At 41.3% G+C, this 12,884-nt stretch overlaps 2 protein-coding genes across 12 annotated transcripts in view; one reads left to right on the forward strand and one right to left on the reverse strand.

Moving 5' to 3' along the window:
• The window catches only part of LOC129766800 (cadherin-87A), a 722,345-nt gene that overhangs the window by 402,208 nt on the left and 307,253 nt on the right, over nt 1-12,884 (forward strand). The gene's annotated exons all lie outside the window — the stretch shown is intronic.
• On the reverse strand, nt 5,850-9,998 carry LOC129780980 (uncharacterized). The gene has a single exon (XM_055789149.1). It carries the CDS (start codon nt 9,996-9,998, stop codon nt 5,850-5,852), a length of 4,149 nt encoding a protein of 1,382 aa, XP_055645124.1.

Consider the following 12,884-nt stretch of genomic DNA (forward strand, 5'->3'; position numbering starts at 1 on the left):
TTAATCTCTATTAGATTAGCAGGTCCGGAGGCTGTTTCAAATTGTTAAAATTTGAATGAAGATCTTCGTTTCATGTTATTTGATTTCTTTAAACACGCAGTCCTAACTACTACCTCACCATTTGTCCATATATTTTTCGATATTTCCACAAAAACTCATCTATCTATATACACTCTGTCCAACTTCTATAAGACCAGACCATTTTGTTGTTTTGTATCATTGTAAACAATCAATGCTTCAATTTATATTCTAGTGTGTAGGTATTGGTGATTACCATTACCATTACCATTACCATTACTGCATGATTATCATATGTGTGTGTGCAAGCGCTGAGCGTAAACGAATGTTTTCGTATTTTAAACTGTCATGTTTCTATAACACCAGTTTCATTTTCCGTTGTTTAAGTTGTTTTGATCAATTAAATCTGGAGAATTTCGAAGGTAAAAGTCTAGTCTGCCATACAAATGAAACATATATTACTGCATTACTTGAGAATTTATCAAGCAAATGAAACCCAATTAGGCATGCGAAGATTTTAGGGGGCACGAAACGTTTCTATGGTGAATAGACACTCGTCCCCGCTCTCTAAGGGGAGAAGATGGGACGGGTCTGTCTTTATTCTATCATATTTTTTTGTATAAAACATTTATTCCATGTAACGCAGAAACATGTTATTTTCAAGTGGTTGAAAAATCTTGAACGAGAATTGTGTCTGAAAATAATCTGATATTTGATAGAAGTTTGGTGTTGGTAGAAGTGCTAGGAATTTTTCAATAAAATGTAAATTCAAAGGGGTCGATTAGAAGATCAACCAACGAACAGTTCTGCGATTGGACTCATGAACTTGCGCTTAGTAAGAAAACGTGGATGTTTGAAGCTATTGATAACAAAAAACAAATTTTGGGCGGCACGTAGTTTGCCGGGTCAGCTAGTTACACATATTTTTCAGGGAAAAAAATAACAAGAGCGGAGTAAACATTGAAAAATACATCCGATGTATGTTTTAAGAAAAGTAGTGTAGGTAAATGATGTTTTGACACTGTAATTAGCAGGAAAATTTTGACAAAAAGTTGAAAATTTGATCCTTCGTGGTAGGTTTAGTGTTAATGTGATAAAACGCACTCCTATATCTTCTTCTTTCTATACAAATAAAAATGGATCACCGAATGTGTTGATAAGAGCAAAACTCGAGAATGGAATTGGCCGATTTAGATTTTCATTTTATCATATTTTTTTTGGTATCAAACATTTGTTCCATGTAACGGGAAAACAAGTGGTTGAAAAATCTTGAACGTGAATTGTGTTTGCGCAGTTTTGCGCTTAGTTGCGCTTAGTAAAAAAAGATATATATATATATATATATATTTTTTTTATCTGTATTATAGTGACTTTCAACTCATTTGGCTGGTTCGTCACTTTTACTTCCATTTTTGGAAGAATGTCGGGAGTGAGAATTGAACTCGTGACCTTTAGCGTGAGAGGCATGGATGTTACCACTACGCCAGATCGCCTCCACTATATATATATATATATATATATATATATATATATATATATATATATATATATATATATATATATATATATATATATATATATATATATATATGTATATATATATATATATATATATATATATATATATATATATATATATATATATATATATATATATATATATGTACTAGTTGACCCGGTAAACTTCGTACCACCCAAATTTTTCGTTATCACATTCACGTTTTAGGGTTTTTTGTTTGTTCCATTCTGTTATGAGTTACAGGGTGTTAACAATAGAGGTCAGCAAAGAGAAAATTCGGTACATTTTACACTTTTTATTTTAGAAATGCGAAAATGCAAGCCAGGCCGCTGGAAATTGTGATTGATGTTTATGGTGCCGATACTGCAATTTAATTAAATTATTTTTTTTTATTTTTCAAATTTTTTTTTAGTGCAATACATTAAATTATTATCTCTACTGTCAACCAATGAACCGTTTGAAGCTAGCGATTCATTTCGTTTCGTACGTTTCTGCGTGAAACTAATGAATTCAGTCCAATCAATTTGCAGCGATCCTCGTACCTGGGGAGGTTTATTGGATCATTCCACGGTAAATTACGCAAGGCGAAACGAACGAATTTTCGCTGTATCGACTCAATTCGCTGAACATTATTCTGGTAATACGGCGACCAAACCACGCATGCATATTCAAGGATCGAGCGTACCAATGAGCAATAGAGAGCCTTAATGCATTGTACTTTCTTGAAATCCTTTGTGACGTGGAAGATAAAACCAAGAGTTTTAGACGCTTTACATACGATGTAGGATATATGATCTCGAATCCAACATCCAACATAATCCCGAGGTCTATGATGGTGTTGACACGGTCATGTAAAACACAGCTTGTATTCGAAGCTTATTGACGAACGCTTGCGTGAGAATGAAATGACTGAACGCCTTATGAACATGTTTCTTTTCACATTTTCGGGAATCGTTTCGGTTACACACCTGGAAATACCTTTTCCTCAACTCGTTATCTCCGTGAATAACTTTGGCACCATGTGGATTTTTTAGTTTCATGTTGCATCCTAGTTTCATAAAAAACTTTTACTTTTTGCTCATCATACTTCATCGTTGAATGAAGTGAAAAGGTGCATCACAAGAAGCCACATTCCGCATTTTGCCATAAAGTACAAGTTTTGTAATAAAAATAAATTGTTCCTACTTATGGAAGTACTTCGTATGAACTGCAGAGCACTGATGTTTATGCATCCAGCTCTCGGAACATTTAAGCTGTGTAACAGATATAACCATGACAACCGTTCATGCCTGTTTCGGTGAAATTGATAACGACGCCACAGAAAAGCATTTGAGATGAGTTCGGCGGCAGTTCAGTTCGCGGTCAAACATTCGCGTATAACGACAGACCACGACGGTTTATTGGCGTGTTACAAAATCCAAGCCATATACAGAAGCTCTCATTTTAACGCTATTTTATCAGATTTGCTATTGGAAAAAATATATTTTTCTATACTGCAATGGTCCATCTCGATTGGTGCAAAAATCTCTTTTATCCGCCAGAAAAGACTGAGCAATACACGCTCAAAATTGAACGATTTTTTCGTTACACAGCCGATCCATAGTTTTTCAATTTGTACACCCCGAAAATAATATGACGGCGTTGAAAACACTAACCAGCCGCAAAATGGGTTACTCAAGGCATCACGAGTAAGTGATTCCGGATTTTTGTTTTGTTTAAAACGATATGCTCGATTCGTCTGTCTAACGAAACATTCAAAAAACAATCAAAATCATTCAAAACATTTAAGATACCCGTTGTTTCCACATGTTATGACAGCTAGGGCTGTGCGATATTATTCACAACCTTTCAGTGTTTCAGTTGACACGATATAAATAAAGTGTTGTTTACGTTGGTACATAAAAGTCGATTGTTGTTGTCTACACAAAGAGTTTTCAACAAATGGGTGGAAAAGAAAATCGGGATGCAAGTCCGAAATCCTGTTGTCGAGGATCATTTGCAGAAGATTTCACAGCGGAAGATTGCAGAGAAGTTCGAAATAAATCGGGGAGCAGCGAAATTGTGCACAAGCACAAAGTTTACGGTTCGCTTGCTTACAGATTCGGAAGAGGCCGTCGTAAGCAGACCGATAGACGGACGGATCAACGAGTCATCCGGAAAGTGAAGAAATCTCCAAAAGTGTCATTCAAAGTCATTCAGGAAAACCTCTCGTTGGCGGCATCGGTAGATTCACAAAAAAAAGTCCGTTTATCAACAAGAAAATAAAGTGAAACGGTTGGAAATTTGCTCAGAAACATGTTAAAAAACTTTTGGAAAAAAAAAATACTTCGATCTGACGAATCGAAATGTGAGCTTTTCAACAAGAAGCGGCGCGAAAGAGTGCGACGGAATGATGATGAAGGATTGTTAGAACGTCATTTGCAGGCTACAGTCAACCACGGAGGAGGCAATGTAATGGTGTGGGGATGCTTTTCCTGGACTGGTGTTGGAAATCTGGTGCGTATTCACGGAATCATGACACCAGATGTCTACATTGACACCATGAAGACCAACTTAAAGGAATCGCTTCGAAAAACTGGCCTACGAAAAGGCTTCGTTTTCCAACAGGACAACGACCCGAAGCATACTGCAAAGAAGACCAAAGCCTATTTCCGTTCATGTAAAAGAAAACCCCTTGAATGGCCACCACAAAGTCCTGATTTAAAACCGGTAGAGATTCTGTAGGCCATTCTCGACAACAAAGTGGTGATAGATGGTGTCACTAATGAAGACACTTATTTCACGGCTCTCCAAAAGACGTGGAACGAAATCGACCCTCAGCACCTCCAGAACTTGGTCGATAGCATGTCCAAACGTCTTCAACAGGTCATTGTAGCTTCAGGAGGCCACACTAAATATTGATGCTTTTAACTTTTTTGTTTTTATGTGTGATTTGTCATTTCTCGAACTTGGGCTTTTATACTTATACTTGTTATTTTTATGCTGCATGTCATTGAAATAAAACGTTTGGTTCGAGTTTTATGAATTGAATCCAGCTAAATATGACAAAAATGCAATGAAGGATGTGGTTTTTATAACAAAGACTCACGAAATTGCTATTTTTACTTAAAAAATAGTTTTTTTTTATTAAAACAACATTGAAAAAAACGTTATCGAATGCTGTTTTTAATACAATGTAAACAATTTTTTTTCAATTCAATACCGCACAGCTCTAACTGTCATAACATGAATAAACGATGGGTTACTCAAAGGTTTTGAGTGATTTCAATAATATTTTTGGGGGTGGGCTTTTATTTTTGTCATCGCATATTTGCACACATTAAAAAGGTCATGCAAGGGATTAAACAAAATCTAAAAAAAAATGGCAAAACTTGAAATCACTTGAAATAGTAATAGTTAACAAACAATTCTATAAGATCACGGTAGTGGTTTTTGATAAATTAGTCCAGAAATTGAGAAAAGTTTTTAAACATCCTGTTTCCGCAGTGGGATTTGAACGGTTTGCGCACTTGAAAAGTCGGACAGGAACTACGAGAACTGATTTTAACCACTACACTTTTTAATCACACGATTCAAAATGATGTATATTTACGAAAACTTTTATTTGACTACGAACCCAGATACGTTTCAAGCGTTCTCCTTGGACTATTCGCTACTTGTTTCCTTATTGATAGATATGGGAATTAAGTGCAAATAGAGATTCATCTCAATTGATTCCTGTCTCTCTATCGAGATCAGTTTCTCTCCTATCTGAAGCTTAATTATAGCAGATGCAAGCTGATTCTAGTGAGATGACTACATATAAGTTCATTACTGTTGTAGGGTTTTTTGATCATGAAAGTTTCGTTGCGAAAACTCTTAATATTCTAGGGTTGCTCCAACATATGCCGGCCCCTGTTGAAAGGATACACCTTTCAACCGACATATCTGCGACAAGTGGGATGATGGGATGATGATGCTTCCTTATCCTCCGGAGACTGTTATCCGTCTGGTATTATCCCCACATCATGGTTGGGCCATCGGACTCTGACGAGTTTTGTTCGGTTCGGCTGCTTTCCTATATTCCATGGTTGTGGTGACCTTCTTGAAGCGACGGAAATGCAGTTTTCGGGATCCAGGGTTCACTTTGTTGTCATCGGGGTTGGGCGTACTCAATGGTGATCCATCGAAGCAGCCGTGGGTGCGTTACATATGCCGGAGTAAAAAAAAAATCCATTATTTTTTGAAAATTCAATTAATATAATACTTACAGGGTACGGAGGCTCAAAGGCCTCCGTTCGTTGCGCAGTACTGAGTACTGCGATGGAAGAACCTAGTGGTCCTCTGAGCAGAGGCCGGGTACTTCAGTAGGCCCAGCTGTTTGTTGGATAGGCAGCACACATATCTTTGTGATACCTCGTTGGTACTCTCCTTCTGCTGTTCGGACGTCTACAACCCGGATATTTCCATCGTCTCCATGGTATATTTTGCTGACTCTCCCGTGTCTCCATTTAAGAGGCGGCAGATTATCGTCCTTAAGAAGGACCATCGTTCCTATGGCGACGTTGTCTCGTATGCGAGTCCACTTGGTACGTGGATGAAGACCAGACAGGTAATCGATCGTCCAGCGTTTCCACAACCGCCGAAGAAGCTCTTGATTTCGTTGCCAACGATCGAGTCTGTTTTGGGGTACATCAGACAGATTGGGTTCCGGGAAGCAAGTGAGAGGACGATGGACGAGGAAATGACCTGGTGTCAAAACTTCCAAGTCATTGACATCAGCCGTAAGTGGAGTCAGCGGTCGAGAATTCAAGCAGGCTTCGATGCGGGCGAGCAGGGTGACGAATTCGTCCAGGGATAGGATCGAGTTTCCTACGGTTCGACGGAAGTGCTGCTTGAAGGACTTCACCGCTGCTTCCCATAGCCCACCGAAATTTGGGCTGCGTGGCGGAATGAATTTAAAGGTTATCCCGTCATCAGCACAACGGTTGACTATTTTGCTTTGATGTTGTTGAGAACGAAACTGCTTGGCTAATTCTTTTAGTTCCCTCACAGCACCCTTGAAGTTCTTGGCATTGTCGCATTCTATGAGGTTCGGTTTTCCTCGTCGGGCGACAAATCGATGTAGCGCTGCTATGAACGCTTGAGTGGAGAGATCGTAGACTAGCTCCACATGAACTGCCTTGGTGACAAGGCAAACAAAGATGGCTACGTAGCATTTTATTGGTGGAGCCCTGCTGGCTTTGCGATACTGGAACGGTCCACAAAGATCCACTCCAGTATTGAGGAAGGGTAACGTTGGAGTAACTCGTTCTGAAGGCAGATCTCCCATGATCTGATCGAGGGTACGAGGACGACAGCGAAAACAGTTTACACATGAGTGCACTACGCTTCGTGCTAAATTTCGAATGCGGAGTGGCCAGAATTTTTCCCGGACACATGCTACAAGCAGCTGAGGACCGGCGTGAAGATTTTTCAGGTGATAGTAGGTCACAATAGACGTAGTTAGTGGATGTCGTGCAGGTAGGATTATCGGATGTTTACTATCTTCGGATATGGCCGCATGCCTGAGTCGGCCACGAAGTCTTAGAATGCCGTTGATGAGAATTGGTGCAAGTGTTCGTAGATCAGAGTGTGAGTCAACCTGGCCATTTTTAGCTACAGCAGCGATATCCTTGCTGAAAGACTCGAGTTGTGCCAGTCGAACTAGGTTGTTGGAGGCTTCCGCGAGTTCTGAAGCTTGTAGGAAACCATATCGTCGATTTGAGCGATTGATAAGCTTGCTGTTATAAATGAAGCGACGAAGAAGTGCAATTAGACGAACAAGCGCCGGAAACGACGATCGTAAGAAAAAGATTTCATTCGGAGGGTGCACCCGCACTGGCAGAGAAACTGTCCTTTCTTCCAGCATTTCTGACGGCAATTCGACGGAAGTTTGTGGAATTAGAGGTGGCCAAAAACGCGATGGTTGGCTGAGCCAGGGTGGACCATTCCACCAGGATGCGGTTTCTTGCAATTGTGCTGGCCGCATACCACGGGAAATTATGTCTGCAGGATTTTCGATGCCTGGAACGTGCGCCCAAATACCGCTTTGTGTGAGATGCTGCACTTCAGAAACACGGTTTGCGATGAAGGTTTTCCATCTAGATGGTGTCGACCGAAGCCAATGTAGAGTGATCATCGAGTCTGTCCAGAAGATTGTCTTGACATTCAGCGTTGTACTGGCTTGAACTTTATGGTACAGATGGCTCAACAGAAGGGCAGATGAGAGTTCCAACCTCGGTAGGCAGATGCGTTTTTGTTTCTTCGAATCACCGAGAGGGGCCACCTTAGATTTGGCGGTTAGTAAACGCACGGCTATTCTGCCGTCATTTGAAACAACTCTCAAATACAAACAGGCCCCGTAAGCCTTCTCAGAGGCGTCGCAGAACCCGTGCATTTCAAGCACTACGCGATTGAAGGAAGGGGTTGCCCACCTTGGGATGGTAATAGATACTAATCCTTGCAAACTACTGCGGAACTCCAACCAATGCTGCTGTTGATACTCGTCTAGTGGATTGTCCCAGGATGCAGAAGTTCGCCAGAGAGATTGAACAAATATCTTGGCAAGGACTATCACCGGCCCAATCAGGCCGAGAGGGTCGAAAAGCTTTGCTGTATCCGACAATACGGTTCGTCTTGTGATGTTTTCTGTTTGGGACCAATTAGGAACAGAGTAGTGGAGTAAATCGGTCGATGGCTCCCATATTAGTCCAAGGGTTTTTATGGTTGCTGGTGAGTCCAGTGCTATTACTGCTCGATCGTCGCGTTGGTCGGGAGGTATGGTTGATAATATAGCTGTCGAGTTTGACGCCCATTTGCGTAGATTAAAACCTGCAGATTGTAACAGGCTTCGCAGTTGCCTGCACAAGTGTTTTCCCTCTTCTTCATCATCGACACCGGTAAGCATGTCATCCATGTAAAAATCCTTTGACAGGACTTTCGCGGCTGGAGGAAATTCATTAGCTCCCTGTTTCGACAACTCAAGGAGACATCTTGTAGCCAAGTATGGCGCCGAGGCAGTACCGTAGGAGACTGTGGTTAGTTCAAACGTTTTCAGCGGTTCCGAGGAAGAGGACCGCCAGCGAATTCGATGCAGTGGAAAATCGTCAGGGTGGAGGCGGATCTGCCGATACATCTTTTCAGCATCCGTAATAATAGCAAACTGATGAATTCTGAAGCGAAGCGAAATGTCTAGAATGTCATCCTGTAGAACCGGTCCCACTATTAACGCCTGATTCAGCGAAAATCCGCTGTCCGTTCGACAAGAGGCGTCAAAGACCACCCGTAATTTGGTGGTTGTACTATCCACCTTCTCTACTCCATGATGAGGTAAGTAGTAAGACGGAAATGTGTTATCCGTGTCGTCGATCTCACGCATGTGATTGAGTTGCAAATATTCAGCAACAAATGAAGTGTACGCTTCTTTGAGTGGGAGGTTCGCATCAAGTCTGCGTTCAAGGGCAAGGAACCTTCGAGTGGCTATTTCCTTGGAACTCCCGAGTTGAGACAATATATCTGGGCGTTTCGGTAAGGTAACGACAAATCTTCCAGATTCGTCACGAAAGGTGTTAGCAACAAAATGCTGCTCGCAGAAAGTTTCATCTGGGGATCGTATACTATTGGACCAACAAGATTCTATTTCCCAGAAGCGAGAGATTGGATCATCGACTGATTCTGCGCTGCACACGTGAGCTAACTTGTGTTGGGTACGAGGGTGGTGAGCTCCAATTTTTCCGGATGCTACCCATCCGAAAACAGTATTTTGAAGAACTGGCTTCTCAGGGCCCAGTTTTATTAATCCTTCAAGAAGAAGATCGAAATATAGTTCCATTCCCAGAAGCAAATCTATTGGCCCTGGCGCATAGAACATTGGATCAGCCAGTATGACTTCGGATGGAATATTCCAAGTTGACGAATCAACAGGGTTCACTGGAAGCTCACGAGTGATTTTCTTCAATATTTGACAAGATTCCTCAACCGTAAATTTCGTACAATGAGATCCTATCCGAACGTCAACAGCATGATACGACACGACGAGAGTGTTTCCAACTCCACCAATTTCTTGGCGATTTGGATAGCGACGAAGCTTTAATTTCTGGACCATGTTTTCAGTAATTAAGCACAACTGCGACGCAGGATCCAACAGTGCCCTGGCCCACAGGGCGTCTCCACCAGAACCGAAAACCTTGATGATTGCGGTTTGCAGCAGAACTGTAGCAGGCATTCTTTGACTGCTACCAACGAGAGTGGTGGACACGAGGCTAGTTTGGGCCGAGGTTGAAGGCAATTGAGATTCTGTCGACGATGATAACCGTGGTTGTGACGGTTGGTTTGATAGGTTGGACTGATCAATTTGATGCGATGGCGAAGTGGGCAAAACAGCAGTGGTGTTTGGTTTCGATTGAGTGGACAAGCGATCTTGCGATGGGTGGTGGAGCATAGTGTGATGCTTTTGGTTGCATACTCTGCAAGAACCAGAAGAACAATTTCTGAGTAGGTGGGAGGAGGAAAAACAGTTGATGCACAGATTTTTCTTTTTCACCTGTTCGAAGCGTTGGGCTACCGACAATTTCTGGAATGATTCGCACTTGAATGGCGAATGCGGTGATTTCAAACAAAAAGGGCATGAGCCAGGTGATGATGTGGTATTGGTAGTTGTGTGGACTGTATTTATCTTAGATTTCTGTGATCTATTTGAATCGAATCTGACTGGATCGACCGAACGTGACTTCGACAATGTCAAAGATTGTAACACTGTAAGCTGTGTGCGAAGGAATGTTATAATATCATTGTATTTGGGAACTTCCGTGGATTTGTGTTGAATTTCCCATTGCTTCAACGTCGACGCATCTAGGCGACTACAAATCATATGTGCCAGCAACACACTCCAACCGTCCGTTGGAATGCCTAACTTCTCGATCATGCACAGATTTCGCTCGAAATCGTCAACTAAATGCATTAGTGATTCGTAACATTCCTTTTTTATTGGTTCAATCGAAAAAAGACTATCAATATAGGTTTTTACAATCAACTTTTTATTGTCGAATCGCTTTTCCAGCAGTGCCCAAGCAACAGTATAATTTGCGGCTGTGTGTTCGACGGATTCGATAACTTTCCTGGCATCTTTAGAAAGAGATGCAACGAGATACGACAGTTTGTCTATTGGCGACAGTTGGGGATTCGAGTCTATGAGTGATTTAAAAGTGTCCCGGAAGGTTATCCATTCTGAAACACATCCGTCAAAGGTTGGTAGTTTAACTTCGGGAAGCTTAATGCGCGAAAAAGAGTGGTCTGTTGAAGTTGTACTACCAATAGAAGTGGTAGGGAAATTTATTTGTAACCTTTTTATTTCTCTCTTCAGAAAGCTAACCACTCGCACATAATCTTTTTCAAATGCACGTCGAACAAGACGATTTGTTTCTTCTACGACACTTGTTGTTTCTGCATCCTTCACATCTTTTTCGGACCTATCGGCTACATCTATACACATTTCAATTTTTAACCGATTCGCCTGAAATTCAGTATATAATGTCTCAGCTTGTTGCTTCCATCCCTCAAGTTGTTCACTGTCGCGGTCAGCTTCGAAGTTTTCCATAAAATCTTTTAGATTTTCCATGGTGTCGAGATAAAAATGTTCTTGACGAGTAAGTTCTCTCAAATTCGGTGCCATTTTTCACGAAATCTACTCAACTCCTCACCTACGTTCACCAGAAATTACCACTAAGCAATAAGCGAACCAGAGCACAAGCTACCAACCCACAACTCAATCAGGATGAAAGCAAACAAGCCAATCGAAGCTAGTAGTGTTCTCGATAAGAATAGTGTTTGAACACACGGGTACTCACAATGCCAACCACAGTGTAGAAATTTGCTGCTTTTGATCGGCCAATGACCCAAGCCAAGCCGTCGTGCCACTCTCGCCTGATGAAGAACACTCTAACTGCGGATGAGTTGGCTCTCCACTGAAAGCGGCCGATAACACGCCAACGACACTAATCGGAGATCGAAGTCGAACAACATTCGATCTTTCGCGCACTGTAATTATTCTACTTCAGTCTTCTGTTCACTTGCAGCAACGAGCGTTAGAATTTCACTTTGCGTATGGGCCAGCGATTCCAGTCCAGAGTCAATTATTGCACTGACCACTGATGTCCGATTGATGTCCGAGTTTTTCACAGTATCACAAAGCACTTTACGATCACTTAATCCGGGTCGACTAGGACCAAAAATGTTTCCGCAGTGGGATTTGAACGGTTTGCGCACTTGAAAAGTCGGACAGGAACTACGAGAACTGATTTTAACCACTACACTTTTTAATCACACGATTCAAAATGATGTATATTTACGAAAACTTTTATTTGACTACGAACCCAGATACGTTTCAAGCGTTCTCCTTGGACTATTCGCTACTTGTTTCCTTATTGATAGATATGGGAATTAAGTGCAAATAGAGATTCATCTCAATTGATTCCTGTCTCTCTATCGAGATCAGTTTCTCTCCTATCTGAAGCTTAATTATAGCAGATGCAAGCTGATTCTAGTGAGATGACTACATATAAGTTCATTACTGTTGTAGGGTTTTTTGATCATGAAAGTTTCGTTGCGAAAACTCTTAATATTCTAGGGTTGCTCCAACACATCCAAAGTGAGCTTTTTTAAAGGGCGAACACGAAATTATTGCGACACCGAAAATGTCATGCCAATTTTCTTATAATGTTTAGAATTAAACCAAAATTTTAGGGTAGTTTTATACATATATTTACTTCAAGAATCAAAAGAAAAGTTAATCGATGGAGCCTTGAGTGTAAAATTTTCGCTTGATGCCCTCCATCAAAGTCTTCACAGTGTCATCCGGTATCAGTTTCTCAGTTTTTTTTATCCATTTTTTTAACATGTCCTTCTCGTCTTTGACTGTCTTCTGTCTTCCCGCTTCATTATTGCCCAGTACTGCTCCACCGGGCGCAGCTCCGGACATTTTGACGGGTTCATGTCCTTTGGAACTAAATGGACAGAATTGACCTCATACCACTCCAGGACACTTTTAGAATAGTGGCATGATGCCAAATCTGGCCAAAATAGCGGAGCTTCGTCGTGCTGCTGCAAGAACGGCAAAAGGCGCTTCTCGAGGCACTCAGATTTGTAGATCTCGCCATTTACTGTGCCCTTTATCACGAAAGGCTCACTCCGCAGTTCGCAAGAGCAGATGGCCTTCTTCTTAAATTTGTCGTCCACATCAAACTTGCTCTTGCCGGTGAAAAACTCCAACCCCGGAATTTGCTTAAAATCGGCTTTTATATACGTTTCGTCGTCCATCACGCAGCAGCCA

This window comes from Toxorhynchites rutilus, chromosome 1 (genome assembly GCF_029784135.1).
Source record: "Toxorhynchites rutilus septentrionalis strain SRP chromosome 1, ASM2978413v1, whole genome shotgun sequence".
NCBI classification, from domain to species: domain Eukaryota; kingdom Metazoa; phylum Arthropoda; class Insecta; order Diptera; family Culicidae; genus Toxorhynchites; species Toxorhynchites rutilus.